Here is an 18376-nt window from a genome sequence, read left to right on the forward strand (position 1 = left end):
GGGAAAAGGTCAGTTCCTCCTTTGCTCTGTTGATATCTACCCAGTTACAGGGAAAATTTGAGATCTTAAGTTAGATAATATTTATCCACGAGTACTCCTGTGCTACAGTGGGGCTGACTATGCCCTCTACAGTTCTTGAAGTCACTGTAAACAGAGGATGTTCACAGGGCATCTCTAACATGTTTACAAGTGGTTCCCTTGTTATGGTTAGTGAAAATATCACCAGAGGTCTTAAAAGTTGTTAACTAGGTGTCCTTGGTTCAGTGGCTTTTCTATCTTCTGTTGTGTCTTCATCTAGTATTTAAATCTGGAAGTGTAGTAGAAAAAGAAAGCTGTTTTTGGTCAGTTTTTTTTTGTTAACTTAGCATCCCATGGGTACACTGCCTTTTGTTTTCCTTCAGGATGCTCATAACTTTTCATTATTGCCTTGACCCACTTTACCCTATGCTTCTGGGGCCTTACAGTCTCTAGTGATCCTCTGTCCTTATGGTAACTGCACTATGGTGATAGGAGGAACATTTAATGGCATTGCCTTCTTACTTATAGTGCAGTGTGCAAACAAATTGCTTACGTAGATGCGTGCAGAAACAATGCTGTCTGTTCAGCCCACTAAACCTCTCCTAAGAACAGCCTCTCATCACTCAATGCTCTGTACACATCTGGCAGGTTGGGTTGGCAAAAGCACTTCCAATAATTTAGAAATTTAGAAAATGAAAGCTATTTCCTGTTTGAGCTATTAGATAAATATTAATAATACATATGTCTGTTTTGTTTCTGTTCTAGACTCATCTTGAAATTCTGGAAAGAAGCATCGATCGCAGGGAAGTCTACTTCCGGCATGATGTTCTCTGCCAAACGCTGGGAGGGAATCCATGTCCATTGGTGACGATCACTGCCTTTCCTGAATCTAACAGTGCCGAGCATCTGGAACAGTTCCGTGAGTAAAACAATAACACTTTTCCCACAAATCTGGCTGAGATGCCCTTCTGTAGTCTTGAGAATGCACCGTCCTTTTTAGAACAGAAGGTCTATAATTGAGTGGGGCTTGTCTGTCTTGATAGAAATGCATCACTGAGTCTTCTTTATGATATGAAGAGTAAATGCTAATATCATTCTCTTGTTAAAGAATGTGGAAAATGAATTTCTGTCAGGGAGAGTAAGTGACCTGCTAGACTACAGAGCAGACGTCAGTGGTGATGACTTCCTTTCTCATCGAAAACAGACTCTCATTGAATCACAGAGGCTCTAATCCAGGTTCTTCTCTTCCCATGCTCACTGTTCTGTTTCTCTCAGTCAGCCAGTAGGGCAAAAAAGGAAGCAGAATTTTTGAGACTTGGCTGATGAATCCTCTTGGTAACCTGAGTACCTGCACCTGAAAGTAGGAGTTTGCAGCCAGTATATCTGAACTCAAAGCTAAGTCAACTCAGGAGCACAGATAAACACACTGACATCAAGACACATGTGGATGCATATGCAGTCATACAGACACAAAGATACCCCCATATACAGACCCACCACACCCTTTTAATACTTAAATCCTGAGTATATGTTTGACTGACTTGTTACCAATGAGCTTCAGACCTCTGTGAGGCAAGACAACAAAAGCGAATGAGGAAACAAAAAGAAATTTGGAAGATGAAAGTGAAGCCTGGAGAATACAAGCCAAACTAATTTATCCCCAGAAATAGCATTTTTACCTGATGAAGTGCTAATGGTGTTCAGGTGACTCTGGTAGATACAAAATGTAACTTCTCACACCCCATCGACATTTGACAATGGCTGCTTAACAACATGGCTAATCAACAGCTGATTATCCCATCGGACTTGACAAGGCCCTAAAATGCCTTAATGAATAGTAAGGGATTTAAAAAAATTCTCTTATGTGTTTTATGAATTTAAGAGCAATTTCCCAGCAGCAGTAGAGCCCTCTCCTTGGCAGATGAGCCGAGCCTGGGAGTTGAAGGTAGTAACCCAGGGCAGGCATCAGCCAGTGATTATTTATTTTAAAAAAGTAGATACATATCATTCTCTGTTTTCCAACTTGGGTTTCTGGAGAGGAGAACATAAAAGATACCTGAAAATATACATTTATTTTAACTAATCACAAAAATACCCAGCAGAAACCATCCCCCACTGATTCATACTTGATCTCCCCCCAATCCCTGCTTTCTTTCTGTTTTCAATTGAATTATTTCTTGAAGTTAGGGTTTTTAGGGAATTCTAATCCTCTGGCAAATTAAGAGTAAGTTCTGGGTAGTAGTAGTTAGTTAAATGTATATTTTCACATGGTTTTCCTGCTTAGAACTGTGGTTTTGTTTGATAACTATCCTATACCTTCATCATCTTTGAATTATTTTTTTAAATTTTTTTCATCTTTATTAATGGGTATTTCTTATTTACATTTCAATTGTTATTCCCTTTCCCGGTCTCTGGCCAACATCCCCCTAACCTCTCCCCTCCTCCTCCCCTTTTCTATGGGTGTTCCCCTCCCCATCGTCCCCCCTTAAATAAATAGTTTCTACCTGGTATTTGTAGCAACACAGAAGGAAATTAAGGCCCTTGACTAAGTAAGTCAAGCCAGGCACAGAAAGACAAATAGTACATAATCTCATTTATATGTGGAAACTAGAATTGTAATTCCTAGAATTAGATACTCTTTTGGTAACTTATTTTTCCATTACTTACTTATTCACTTTACATCCTAATTGAAACCCCACTCTCCTCCCAGTCTCACCCTTTCAAAACCCTCCCCTCCCCTTCTCTATGAGAAGGAGAAGCCCCACACAGTCATGGGGCAAGACTAAGCATGTACTCTTCTACTCAAACTCAACCAGGCAGTTCAGCTAGGAGAAGGTTATCCAATGACAAGCAACAGAGTAAAAGACAGCATCCACTCCAATTTTTAGGGGACCCCATAAAGACAAAGCTTCACATCTACTACAAATATGTGAAGCCCCTGGATGTTCTTTGGTTGATGGTTCAGTCTCTGAGTCCCAGTTTAGTTGAATCTGTAGGTCTTATGGTGTCCTTGATCCCTTTGCTTGGCCAATCCTATCACCTGCTCTTCCACTAAACTTTTTGAGCTCTGCCTGATGTTTAGCTATGAGTCTCTGCATCTGTCTCCATTTGCTACTGAATGAAGCCTCTCATCAGAAAGTTATGCTAGGCTGTAAGCATAGGAGAGTATCATTAATAGTGTTAGGGGTTGGATATCTCACAGGGGATGGGTCTCAAGTTAGGGCAGCCATTGGCTGTCTGTTCCCTCCATCTCTGCTCCATGTTTATCCCTGTGCATCTTGCAGGAAGAACACATTTTGGGTGGAAGGTTTTGTGGGTGGATTGTTGTTCCCCTTCCTCCATGGAAAATTCTACCTGGTTATAGGAGTTGGCCACTTGAGTTTCCATATCCTTAGCAGCTAGGAGTTTCTGAAGGGGTCACCCCAATAGACTTCAAAGAGCCTCCCCAGTCTCAGGTCTCTGGCTAGTTCTGGAGATGACCCTCTACACCATTTCTCTTCTCATTCCCAGGTCTCCCTTTTCCCCCAATTTGATCCCCATTCCCCTCCTCACCGCCTCTCCTGCCCAATTTTTCCCTCCCACCCATCTCTCAAATTTATTTTATTTCCTCTTCTGAGTGAGATTCACCATCCTCCCTTGGGCCCTCCTTTTTACTTAGTTTCTTCGGGTCTGTGGATTGTAGCATGGTTATCCTGTATTTTATGGCTAATGTCCACTTATAAGTGAGTACAAAACATACATGTCTTTCTGAGTCTGGTTACCACACTCAGGATATTTTCTAGTTCCATCCTTATGTCTGAAAATTTCATGATGTCTTTGCTTTTAATAGCTGAATAGTATTCCATTGTGTCATGTACCATATTTTCTCTATTCATTCTTCAGTTGAGGGCCATCTAGGTCGATTTCAGTTTCTGGCTATTATGAATAAAGCTGTTATGAATATAGTTGAGCAAGTGTCTTGGTAGGATGTTGGACCATTGTTTGGGTATATGTTCAGGAATAGTGTAGTTAGGTCTTGGGATGGAATTGTTGCCAATTTTCTTAGAAATTGCCGAATTGATTTACAAAGTGGTTGTACAAGTTTGTAATCCCACCAACAATGGAGGAGTGTTCCCTTTGTTTTATTAACATTTTAGCTATTCTGGCATGTGTAAGATAGAATTTCATGGTCCTCCCCCCTTTTTGTTTTGTTTTATGTTTTTTGCTTTTGTTTTTGTTTTTGCTTTTCCCTGATGGTTGAATACATTGAACATTTCTTTAAGTGCTTCTCAGCCATTAGAGATAACTTTGTTGAAATTTTCTGTGCAGTTCTACACCCATTTTTAATTGAATTGTTTGGTTTGTTGGTGTCTAATTTCTTGAGTTCTTAATATATTTTGGACATTAGTTCTGTGTCAGATGTAGAGTTGGTGAAGATCTTTGCCCATTCTTTAGAATGCACGTTGTCATTTGCTGGTGTCCTTAGCCTTGCAAAATCTTTTCAGCTTCATGAGGTAGGTCTCATTTATTATTTGTTGATCTTAGTGCCTGAGTTATTGGCATTCTGTCTAGGAATTGAACGTTGATGCAAAAATACTCAATAAAATATTCAGAAACTGAATCCAAGAACACATCATAAACATCATCCACCATGATCACTTATACTTCATCCTAGGGATGCAGGGATGGTTCAATATATGAAAATACATCAATGCAATCCACCATATAAACAATCTGAAAGGAAAAAAAAACACAGGGTTATCTCATCAGATGCTGAAAAAACATTTGACAAAATCTAACACCCTTTCAGGTTAAATGACTTAGAGAGATCTGGGTTACAGGGCCCATGCCTAAATACAATAAAATCAATATAGGACAAGCTAATAGCCAACATCAAATTAAGTGGAAAATTAAGACAATTCCACTAAAATCAGGGATAGGACAAGGCTGCCCATTCTCTTTGTATATATTTAACAAAGCACTTAAAGTTGTAGCTAGAGCAATAAGACAACTAAAGGAGATCAAGGGGATACAAATTAGAAAGGAAGAAGTCAAAGTATTGCTCTTTGCAGATGATATGAGTGTATACATAAATTACCTCAAATGTTCTACCACAGAACTCCTACTGCTGATAAACACCTTTAGCAAAGTGGCAGAATACAAAACTAACTTGAAGAAATCAGTGGCCCTCCTATGACAAACAATCAAAGGGCTGAGAAATAAATTGAGGAAAAAACACCCTTTACAATAGCCATAAATAATATAAAATGTCTTGGTTTAATTTTAACTAAGGAAATGAAAGACATGTTTGACAAAAACTCCAGTCTCTAAAGAAAGAAATTGAGGAAGATATCAGAAGATGGAATGATCTCCCATGCTCATGAATTGGTTGAATTAACATAGTAGAAATGACCATCTTACCAAAAGAAATATACAAATTTGATGCAATTCCTATCAAAATTCCAACACAATTCTTGTGAAGGAGCAATTCTGAACTTCATATGGAAAAACAAAAAACCCATCATAGCTAACACAATCGTGAAAAATAAAAGTACTCGGGGAATCACCATCTGTGACCTTAAGCTGTACTACAGAACAATAGTAATGAAAACTGCATGGTATCAGCATAAATGCAAATAGGTTGATCAATGGGATAGAATCAAAGATCCAGAGGAAACCAACACTTATGGACATTTGATTTTTGACAAAGAAACCAAAATCATACAATAGAAATTGAAAGCATCTTCAACAAATGTTGCTGGTAGAAGAATGCAAATAAATCCATGTCTATAACCCTGCACAAAACTCAACTCCAAGCAGGTCAAAGACCTCAACATAAAACCAAAAAAAAAAAAAACCTAATAGAAGAGAAAATGGAGAATTTCCTTGAATACAGTCAACCCAACCCAAACTGTATTCACATGTCACGTGGGAATCTCAGTTGCCTCCATCCAATTGACTCGTGGACAATGCAGGCATTTCTTACTTCATAGTTGATGTGGGAGGGCCCCTTTCACCATAGATTATGTCAAGATTGTCCTGTGTTTAACAAGAATGCAAGTGAGCAAGTCAATGGGAGCACCCAAGTAAGAAGTGTTCTGCGATTTCTGCTTATTTCCTGCTTCTAGTTCCTGTTCTATTTTAGTTCCTGCCCTACTTCCCTCAGTGATGAACTGTGAGATGGGGCAGTAAACCAAAAAACCCTTTTCTCCTCCAGTTGGTTTTGGTTAGTGTTTATGAGAGCAATAGAGAATCAAACTAACACAAGCTAAAGTAGCATTTTCCAGAGATTGGAAAGACTAATGGGGGAAGAAAAGAGCGAGGGGATGGCCTGTTGGTATGACAATGCTTTTGGGTAGGTACAGAAACTTGTAATGCTCCATGACACAGAGAAATAATTACAGCTGGTAGTAAATCAGTATAATAGTTGAAAGAAGCCAGTACAAATGTTTTTGAAATTGCTTAATATTTGAGGTGATTTATACATCAAATATTTTGATCAGATCATTGCTCAGTTTAAACATAGAGAACCTTCCTATTACTTTGTAAATATGTACATGTTGTGCGTCTATTAAAAATTACAAAAAAAAGAATGGCCTCAAGAAAGAATAAATAAATACAAAAATTTTGACAGGGGCCCCTCATTTACATTTTGCAATGGACTTTGGAAATCCTATATCTGATTCTGAGTGGCCCAAGGTTAATTAAAACATAGGCTTAGCTGATGCTTTTGAATATTATCATTCTATTTCTCCAGATCATGCAAAAAAATTACAGCTTGCTTTTTCTTATTTACTAACTGAACACACTTACACACACGTGTGTGTGCCCACACACATGTGCATGAGCACACACACACACACACACACACACACACATTCACCACACTACACCTTAATTGTGTGCATTCTGTGCTTATCTTAGTTTGGATTTCTATTTCTGTGACCAAACATCACAAAGGAAAGCAATCTGGGAGAGAAGAAAGGCTTTATTTCAGCTTACAGTTCCACAGTCCACTACTGAGGGAAGCCAGAGCAGGAACTCAGGACTGGAATCTGGTTGTGATGCAGAAGCCATGGAAGGATGCTGCTTAGTGGCTTGCTCCTATGGCTTGCTCATTCTACTTTTATCAACTCAGGACCACCAGTCCAGGGGTCGAATCACCGCATTGTGGGCTGGGACCTTCCACATTCATCATTAATCAAAACAATACCTCACGGACTTGCCTATGGGCCAATCTTACAGAGACATTTTCTTAATTGCAGCTCAGCTGTAGCTGCAGCTTGTGGCAAGTCGACATAAAATGAACGAGCACAGTAGCTAATTGTTACCTTCCACGGTGGGGATTAATTTCAGCAAACCCCATTTTACAGGTGTCTTAGTTAGGGTTTTATTGCTGTGAACAGACACCATGATCAATACAAGTTTTATGAAGGACAACATTTAATTGGGGCTGGCTTACAGATTCAGAGGTTCTGTTCATTATCATCAAGGCGGGAGCATAGCAACATCCAGGCAGGCAGGGTGCAGGAGGAACTGAGTTCTACATCTTCACCTGAAGGAATCCAGGAACAGACTGAGCATCCTCAGGCAGCTAGAAGGAGGGTCTCCAAGCCCACCCCCACAGTGACACACTTCCTCCAACAAGGCCACACCGTCTAATAGTGCCACTTCCTGGGCCAAGCATATGCAAACCATCACAACAGGCATGTCAAATGGGACTCACAGAGTTCAATACCACGACCAATGATGCTGCCATTGTTCCAACCTTGTTATTTTCACTCCAGAGTCCGTAAGCAAAGCAAATGTGTTGATTCTATCATCATGCTGCCCGTCTGTGTCCTGGCTTCACTCTCAGTAGGGTCATCCTTTGTTCCCTTTTATAGTCTGTCTGTAGTTTAATAGGAAGTGGGGTAGTTGTGGCAACCCATATTAAACAAACCCCAGATATACCACTCTCTAGCTGCTGACAATGAGCTTCATTTAGTTTTCTCTTCCTAATGGTAAATGTAGCTGTTCTAGGTAAAGGAGCAGAAAGGCACAGAAGAATATTCTTTTGACTTAAGATCTTTCCTGAGATCCTTCACATCACACCACAGAGCTTGGGTATAGGATCTAGACTTAAATGTGTGTGTGTGTGTGTGTGTGTGTGTGTGTGTGTGTGTGTGCGCGCGCGCGTGTGTAGGGGTCATAGACTCTGTACAGTCATATAATTAAAATTTTTTGTTATATTTTACTTCTTTGACAATTTATGCATATATACAATATATCCCAATCATATCTTCCACCCCTTTCAGTTTCTCCTGGGATCTCCCCAACACATCTTCCTCCCAACTTCGTTATTATTTTTAGCATCATTATATTTAACCTACTGAATGCAATTAGTGCTGCCCATATGCACATGGCTGTAAGCACATTTTGCAGTGCATAAATGCCATCTCTGACTCTGTAAAATAAGAATAACCCAACACAGTATAAACACCACCTTCTCCAAAGTGCAATTAACCACACCTGTAATTCAGAAGTAAAACCACTTAAGGTCCTTTGAACCATAGAATGTGATATATTGATTTAGAACACAGCAAATGAGCCAGAGGCTCAGGGTTCTTTGCCTCCAAGCCTCCCGCCAGGTGAGCTTAAATTGTCTCACTTGCTTCTTCCCCCAAGAGAGACTGGGTCAGCCTCAGTCAGATGTGTGTTGTTTAGCTGTGATGTAGCCTGTTTCTGGTTCAGTGGCCGCCACTCACCTTTCATAAGGAGGGATTTGTGCACTGAAGGGTTTTCCCACTGGGTAGGATTATCACTTGAGTTTTATTTTAGACAGCCAAGAATAGGAGCAAGGCTGTGGTGCCCAAGGAAGATTCTCAAGGCTAATTCCCTTGAGCCATTTGTTGTAAAGGCCCAAGAACTTGAAATTTTAAAGGACGATTTATTGATTAATTTTACTTCTTCCTTGGGTGTAGACTCCAGAGAATCACCCAGAGGCATTTATTTGGTTTGATTTATTTTTTCATTTTAAAAAAAGTTATTTTCCTGGAATTGTTTCACTTTACTTTCTTGATAAATATACTTTAAGTTCAGTTCTTACCAGATTTACTAGCTGTACACTTCATCTCTGCTTGGAGACATGAAGATGATAGTTTCCTAAAATGTTCCTAAGAGAAAACTCAAGGCTTTGTACCAGAGACTTAAACCCTCAGAAGCAAGATATTGGTGGATCTTTAAGAGTTTCACTCATATCTGTACTTCTCTGTAGGATAATGGTTAGGAAGACTAGGAAAGTGTCAGTCAAGTCATTAGAGAGGAGCTAAGCTTCAGGAGAAATTTAAGATGTGTGGGGAGCACTTCTGGAGTTAACTTTGAATGACTTCTTGCTTGTGATTAATCATGAATGAGTCTGCAGATATTTGTTTTTTGTTTCTAGTTAAGATTGACTTTATACCCTGCCACGTTTCTCTTCTTATGCATATATCCTTAAGAGATTGTTTTAGTCTGAAGGAAAGGACCTTAGTCAAACATAGATACTGTGTCCATAAACTTGCCATGTAAGCATCTGTGGTCATTGCTTATCTTCCTGGAATTGGTCATGCTTTGTGTTGCTTGCCTTTCAAAGACACAGAGAGTACACTTGTTCACTGGCATAGCATTGACCACACAGCCCTCCCATCTCTGTCTCTTGACCTTCTTTCTGCCTTTCCTATAATCCGCACTCCCCCAGTCAAGGTTCCCATATTGGCTGACCGACTGGCTCTAGCAAAGACGAACGGAGCCCCCTAGAAGATAATGAACAGCTCAGTTTAGAATCATGGTTCAGGAGAAATGTGTGAGGCACTAGAGAGTTAGGGAATCTAGGCCCTTCCTAACTGACAAAGTGTGGGTTCTCCAACAAGCTTGGGTTATTAATTAGCTTAGGTTCCTTCTAACTGAGAAAGTCTGTGCTACCTAGGCAATGCAGGGCAAATAAGACACATGTAAGGCACAGCAGATGGAGAAGGATGAAGAGTGAATAGAACAGAACAGGGTGAGACAGATGCTCCAACAGGATCGAACAGGAGACAGCTAGCTCATGAGCAGGCTTACACATAGTTTTGGTTGGCAAGATCAACCCAGAAAACTCTTTCTCATGTTTTCTGAGGCTAGAGCCCATTGGTTAATGATGGTTTAGCACAATTACACCCACTCTAATTAAGTTTATTTTTAACGTGTATGATAATAAGCATCGGGTCCTTTGAACAGAAAAGGTTTTATCTTCAGTCTGTACTTGTCAAAAGTTTATCTGTGTGTTTGTGTTTATCTGTCTGTCAGCAATTCTTGGATTTGAACTGAGAGAAGATGCTGAAGTTTAGCAGAAATTGAGAGCACTTTAAAGTAAAGAAAGTCTCGAGTGGTCATTATTCACACAGATCTTAGTGGAAGTGGAGAGGAGTCTTGGGTCTCATTACTTATCCAAACCTTGCAAGGAGAGTGGTTCTACATTTTTCTTGACTCAGCCATTTCCCCAATCATTCCTGTTTTTTCTTTTTACGAAAAAAAATATGTTGGCATTGTGTGCATGTTAGTCTTCTTTCTGCACCTCCTCCTTCCCACAGCTCTGGGAATTGAACCTATGGCCTTACCATGGTAGACAAGCCTCCGACTCCTCGATTGCCAAGTGATCTCCCAAAAAGATCCCCCTTTAAGGATAAATATAAAATATTTAATTCATTCTTTGAAGATTTAGACATGAAGATTTTAAACAATCTAATTTAATCATATCTACTCACCACTCTCTCAACTCTTCAAGGACAACTCCATGCTATACATTCGTTTTTCAACTTCATAGCTTCTTACAAAAACTGAGTTTAATTAGTGCTACTCATATGTATATCTTATATGTGTAAGTGTATAGGGCCAGCTTCTGCTGCAAACACCTCTGAAAAATGGACTTTCTTTCCCCCAGTAGCTATAAATATTAGTGATGTTCCCTGATGTGTGTGTGTGTGTATGTGTGTGTGTGTGTGTGTGTGTGTGTGTGTGTGTGTGTGAGAGAGAGAGAGAGAGAGAGAGAGAGAGAGAGAACCCCATTTTGCACTTTGACCAGTTTTGAGGCTCTGCATGAACCACTATCCACTGTGAAAATATTTTCTGAGGACAGAAAGCTTCACTAACTTATGGGTATATAAAGTATTTAAAAGGCAGTTGGATGCTGTGTATATTTAGCAAAATAATCATAGTAGGTTCTTTCTATATGATTTCTCCAGCCACATGTCCACGGGCAGTCAAGAAAAACAGGTATGTGTTCCCTCTGTGTGATAGGCTTTACATCCAAACAGAAAGCAGCTGGTGACTCTTATAACATTGAAATAATTATTTCATCCGTAGGCATATTTTGTCAAGTCAGTCATTACTTTAGCTCACAGGGTTCATGGCTTAGTAAGTGTGTTGATGGGTTTTCTCCTGAATCAAGCTACACAGAACCTTCTAGCACTTTAAAAGTTAGCTGGCAGAAAGGAAGCTTACAGTTCAGTGTCAACATGATTTCTCCGTGCCCTGTGATCAAAGTATGTGGTATCTTCAAAAGTAGCTTCATTATCAAATTCTAGTGGCAACCAAGAGCAGTGCCAATAGCCTGTCTTGGTTTAAGGGTTTCTCAGATTTCCTTTACCAACAGCTTCAGCTCACAGAAAGGTATATTATGCCTGACAGTGGGCTTTCTCCTTAGCACCTATGGCTAGGAGAACTGAGAGGAGCAACATCTTACACCACACCCAGTTTTGTTAGGATAACTCCACTTTAACACACACACACACACACACACACACACACACACACACACACACACACGCACACACACGCACACACACACACTTTCTCTCTCATAAGTGAGATCATAAAGCACTTGTAAAAGAGTAGGTTTCCATATGACTTTTTCAAATATGAATGTTAGCATCCCTCTTTCCAATTCTCCTCTAACCTATCATCCTGTCCAGCTCACACTTAAAACTTCACTGGCATTATTCTCTTTTCTCCATTCAAACAAGGATACCATCCTTTACCTACCCTGAAGATCTTCCTTGACTTTATAATGGCCCTTTTTAGTTTTCTGGCTTCTTCAACTATAGTACATTAAACTGTAGCCTAACAATACAATTTGATAGCTTTGAAGCTAGGATCCACATTTGTGAGATCAATGAGGCATTTGTCTTTCCAAGCTTGGGATCTTTCACCCCGTAGCATTTTCAAGTTCTATTCATTTTCCATCGAAATTTACTTTTTAATTTTTATTTCATGTATATGTGTGTTGTATAAGTCAAGGTTCCCTAGAAAAATGGAACTATAGAATGAATGAATACTTATGATATATATGTATAATATACATAACATACACATAACATGCACATAGTATAATATTTACATAGTATACATATAATATACATACACATATAATATATGTACATATACATACACATACACATACCCATATATGTACATACACATATAATATATACATACATATAGATACAATACCCACATACATATATACAAACATATACATATAGATACACATACACATATTCATATAATATAAAAACAAACACACACACAGTATTAGAGTGGCTAACAGGCTGTGGTTTGACTATTCTAACAAAGCCTGTCTCCCAATAGAAAGTCTAAGAATCCAGTAGTTGTTGACCTTGAAGCTGGGTGTATCAGCTGGTCTTCAGTATACACTAGAATTCTAAAGAAAACGGCTCTAATATCAGTGAAGAAGTGAACTTGCTGACCAAAGTAAAGGCCAGCAGGCAAAGAGCGAGCACTTTATTCTTTCATGCCTTCTATATAGGCCCTCTATATAGGCCCTCTTATACCACCAGAAGGTGTAGTTCTGATATAAGGTGGAGTTTTTGCAACCTCAAAAGATGTGGATTTGGGATGGACTTTCTACCTGAAATGATTCATTCATGAGAAATTCTTCACAGGTGTACCCAGATATTTGGGTTTTGGTTAATTCTAGACATGGTCAAGCCAACAACTAAGAATTACTATCATATGTCTTGCCTGCATGTATGTGTGTGTACCATGTCTGCAGAGCCCAGAAGATGGCATTGGATCACCTGGAACTGGAGATAGAGATAATTATGAACTGCCATGTGAGTGCTAGGAATGGAATCGGATCTGTGTGGAGGAGCTGATAGTGCTCTTAATTACCTAGTCATCTCTCTAACTCCAATAAGGTTCTATTGTGTGTATGTATCAAATTATCATTATCCAGTCATTAGTTGATGGAAATGAAGGCTGATTTCATTTACTAGATACTATGAATAGAACAGCAGTGCACACAATGAGCAAACAATTATGCCATAGAATAAATAGAGTTTGAAGATGTGACAAAGAGTCATATATTTACTTCAGCTTTCTGGGGAGACTCCACACTGAGTGCTACAGAGGATACTTTCCCTTCTCCACAGTTCTTGTCAGCCTTGATTGTCCTTTTTTCTTAATTGTAGCCATTCTAACCGGAATAGCATAAACATCTTGAAGTAGTTTAAATTTGCCTTTACCTGTGGGCTAGGGATGTCAAACAGTTAAAAAAATGTATCTCTTAGTCACCTGTATTTCATTCTTTCAGAACTGCTTTTCCCTTCCATAACCCACTTTTAAATTGGGTTGTTTACTTGGTGTTAAGAGTTTTAAATTCTTGGTGTATTCCAGACAATAATTCTTTGTCATATGTGTAGAGAGCAAACATTCTTCCCCATTTGGTTGGCTGCTCTTTCCACAAGCAAACATTTCTTTTGCAGGACAGAGTTTTCTCATTTCATGAGGTCCCATTTGTAGACTGTTGGTCGTATTTCCTACACAGCCACCTAGATTTCCATTCAGAAAGTCCTTGCCTGACACAGAATCTGAAGTGTACTCCCTATGCTTTCTGTTAGGAATTTCAGAGGTTTGGCGTTCATTTGTAATTGATTTTTGTGTGAAGTGAGAGATAAGGGTCAATATTCATCTACATGAGGATATCCAGTTTTCCCCAGTATCATTTCCTGAAAATTCTCTCCTCTGTCCAATTTGTACCTTAGGCTTCTTTGTTAAAAACCAGGCAAGGGCTGGTATGAGGACTTGTATCTGGGTTCACAACTATATTCCATCAATATGTATGTCTTCTGTTGTTCTAGTACCATACTGTTTTTACTACTATGGCTTTGTAGCATTACTTGAGATCATGAATGGTAATACCTCTAGCAACAATTTTATTGTTTGTGATTGTTTTGGCTATCTATGGTCTTCTGTTTTCACATGGATCTTAAAATTAAAAAAATGTGGAAATTGTGTTGGCAGTTTGATGGAAGATTGTGTTGAATTTTTGGATTGCTTTTGGTTGAAATGGCATCTTCTGCTGTCCTGTAGTTTTCATTATGGATCTTTTAGCTACTTGGCTGGGTTTCTTCAACAAATATGTGAGTCTACCTTTTATGAGACTGTTTCTCTGATTTCTCAGTATCATTGTCTATGACATATTGGAAAGCTACTGATTTGGCTTGTTAATTTTTCAGCCAGTACTTCACTGAATATGCTTTCCAAGGTGTTGTAGGCATTTCATGGTGGGGTGTCGGGGGCTCTTATTCATAGAATCATATCATATGCAAATAGGGGTTACCTTGACTTCTTTTTTTCTACTCGTACCCCTTTTATTTTCTTCTCTGTGAGTTTTTTTAGGGTTTCAAGTACTGTGCTGAATAGCGCCATTAAGTGTCTTGCTTCTGATCTTAGTGGGGATGCTTTGAGTTTTTGTCCATTTGACATGATGATTACTATTTTAGTTTTGCTGTATATAGGTCTTTATTATGGTGAGGTATGTTATCTCCACCCATATTCTGTCCAACAATCTTGTAATGAAAAACTGCTAGGTTTTTTGTTTTGTTTTGTTTTGTTTTGTTCTGTTTTGTTTTTGTTTTTCCTTCCAATTTTTATTTCATTCTTTTCAAAGAACAGGACTGAGGCAAATGAACCTTGTAATACATCCCTCTTTTAAAATAAAAAACAGTCCACGTGCTCATGGAAAATATCAGAAAGAAAAGGCAATAAAATGTCTCCTACTGGCTGCATCAAAGTCTTCCCCTCAGGGAACTCAATGAAGAAGACCCACAGGGGCGTGGAGGACACCAAAGGAACAGAGTCTTCCAGACACAACAGGACCGACACACCAATGTGAACTCACAGAGACTATGGCAGCACGCATAGGGCCCGCCTACGTTCAAGGCCAGACAGGGTCCCATCGCTGAAGGGCACCCATCTTAACCAAGAAGGTATCTCCAATTAACATCTGCCTGCATTGGAGTCTCGCCCGATATACAAATGACAGTTATGGGAGGCCCAGTGCCCAGCAGTGGATGACAAAAGGAATTCCATGGTAATTTTAACTGCTAGTTTTTGACAAAGGATTTTTTTTGTTCTGTATCTTTTGAAATGTATGTGATGATTTCATTTATGTGGTGAATTATATTTGTCGATTTACATATGTTGAACCATTTTTGAATTCCTGAACTGATGCCACTTTTATCATGGTTGATGACCTTTAAGGTATGTTACTGAATTTATTTCACAAGTATTTTATTGAGAATTTTTGCATATTTGAAGATTGGCCTGTGTTGTCTTTGTTTGCTTGTTTGTTGTGTCTTTACCTGAGTTTAATATTAGGGTAACACTGGCTTTGGTAACAGAGGTTGGGAGTCTCTCTTTTCTTTCTTATGAAGTATTTTGAGATGCTGTGGTGTTGTCTTTTCTTTGAAGGTTTGGTAGAATTCTGTACTGAATCCATCTTGCCTTGGTGGGTTTTTGTTGTTGTTTCTTATGTTTTTTTTTTTTTTGAGGGGGGAAGATTTTTTAAATTTCTGCCTTTATCTTAATGTTTGATGTAGGTCTGTTAAAATTTACTTCATTTTGGTTAACTTTGACATGTCCTATGCATCTAAATATTGAGCCATTTCTTTTAGATATTCCAATGTAGTGGAATATAGTTTTAATCTCCTCGTGCTTTTTTGAATTGATCCAGTGTCTGTTGTAATGTTTTCTTTTTTATCTCTAATTTTAACTCAGGTCTTCTCTTTCTTTTTAATTAATTTTTGGGTAATTTGAGTTTGGACTTGTCAATCTTGTTTATCTTTTTAAAGAACCAGTGTGTTTTCACTGATTCTTTGTATTGTTTTGTTCATTTCTTCTTCATTAATTTCTACCCCAATATTTGTTATCTCTGTCTTTTGCTTTTAGAATTGACTTGGTCTACTTTCTCTAATGCCTTAAGGTTAACAATCTGGTTATTTGAGATATATTTGATTTTCCAGTATTGGTACTTAGAGTAATATTACTTTTATCATACCCCATAGATTTGAGTGTCTCCAGTTTCATATTTATTTAATTCTAAGAACCTTTAAAGTGTTCTTCTTAATTTTTATTGATAGAATTGATTCCATCATACAAGAGTGTGAAGAGTGTGTTGTTTAGTTTTATTCACTAAAAGTACTGTGTGTGTTTCTGTAATTTTTATCGACACTTTTATTCCATCATTATCAAATAGCATACAGGGCTTAATTAATTTTGCAGCACTTGTGTTCTAGTATGTACTCTTGTTTTAAAAAAATGTCCCATGGGTTTCTATGAACGATGTGTCTTCTTTGGTGTTTACAAGATATATTTTATAGATTTTTTTTTGGTCCAATTGGTCTATGATGTCACTTAACTTAAATATATATTTATTCATTTTTTGTCAAGCAGTCTAATGGTGAGAATGAAGTATTAAATTTGCCTACTATGTTTGTGATGGAAATTAATATGTGGTTTTAAATCTAGCAAAATTTGCTTTATGAAATTGAATGAGGAACCTCCAGACTGATTTCCAGAGTGGTTGTACCAGTGTGCAATCCCATCAACAATGGAGGAGTGTTTCTCTTTCTCCACATTCTCACCAGCATCTGCTGTCACCTGAGTTTTTTTATCTTAGCCATTCTGACTGGTGTGAGGTGGAATCTCAGGGTTGTTTTGATTTGCATTTTTCTGATGAGTAAGGATGTCAAACATTTCTTTAGGTGATTTTTGGCCATTCGATAATCCTCAACTGAGAATGTTTTGTTTAGCTCTGAACCCCACTTTTTGATAGGGTTATTTGACTCTCTGGAGTCTAACTTCTTGAGCTCTTTGTGTATTTTGGATATTAGCCCTCTATCAGATGTAGGGTTGGTAAAGATCTTTTCCCAATCTGTTGGTCACCATTTTCCACTACCTGAGGACCCAGCAATACCTCTCCTGAGCAAATACCCAAAAGATACCCCAACATATAACAGGAACACATGCTCCACTGTGTTCATAGTAGCCTTATTTATTATATCCAGAAGCCAGAAAGAACCCAAAAGCCCTTCAGCAGAGGAATGGATTCTATACAATGGAGTACTACTCACCTATCAAAAACAATGACTTCATGAAATTCATAGGCAAATGGAATGAACTAGAAAATAGCATTCTGAGTGAGGTAACCTAATCACAGAAAAACACACTTGGTATGCACTCATTGATAAGTGGATATTGGCCCAAAAGCTGGAACTACCCAAGATGCAATCCACAGACCACAGGAAGCTCAAGAAGACGGATGACCAAAATGCGGATGCTCCCACTCCTTTTTAAAGGGGGGGGGTATCCATAGTAGTGTATATGGAAGCAAAGTTTAGAACAGCAACTGAAGGAATGGCCATTCAGAGCCTGCCCCACATGTGGTCCATATATATACAGCCACCAAAACTAGACAAGATGGATGAAGCTAAAAAATGCATGCTGAAATTGAATGAGCACATGTTTGGTTTATTTAAATTACAATTATAATCTCTCTCTCTCTCTCTCTCTCTCTCTCTCTCTCTCTCTGTGTGTGTGTGTGTGTGTGTGTGTGTGTGTGTGTGTGTTTTCCTCTTGACAGATGGCTCTGTTGATTAACATGAAGTGATCCTCTATCTTTTCTGATTAGATTTGGTCTGAAGTCTATTTTATCATGTATCAGAGTAGGAATGCCTACTTTTTTTCCTGTTTCATTTGCTTACAGTGCCTTTTCTGATGCTTTACCCTAAGATTAAATTTATCTTTGATGATAAGTTATAAAATAGGAGTCTTTTTTTTATTAACTTGCATATTTCTTATTTACATTTTGACTGTTATTCCCTTTCCCGGTTTCCGGCCCAACATCCTCCTAACCCCTCCCCCTCCCCTTCTTTAAGGGTGTTCCCCTCCCCATCATCCCCCCATTGCCGCCCTCCCCCCAACAATCATGTTCACTGGGGGTTCAGTCTTAGCAGGACCCAGGGCTTCCCCTTACACTGGTGCTCTTACTAGGATATTCATTGCTACCTATGAGGTCAGA

At 38.7% G+C, this 18376-nt stretch overlaps 1 protein-coding gene across 1 annotated transcript in view; it reads left to right on the top strand.

The window, feature by feature from the left end:
- Agbl1 (AGBL carboxypeptidase 1) overlaps positions 1 to 18376 on the top strand; it is an 893368-nt gene that overhangs the window by 185305 nt on the left and 689687 nt on the right. The window contains 1 exon segment of the mRNA NM_001432252.1: positions 784 to 937. Coding sequence (NP_001419181.1) covers positions 784 to 937 — 154 coding nt within the window.

This window comes from Rattus norvegicus, chromosome 1, assembly GCF_021556685.1.
Source record: "Rattus norvegicus strain SHRSP/BbbUtx chromosome 1, alternate assembly SHRSP_T2T, whole genome shotgun sequence".
NCBI classification, from domain to species: domain Eukaryota; kingdom Metazoa; phylum Chordata; class Mammalia; order Rodentia; family Muridae; genus Rattus; species Rattus norvegicus.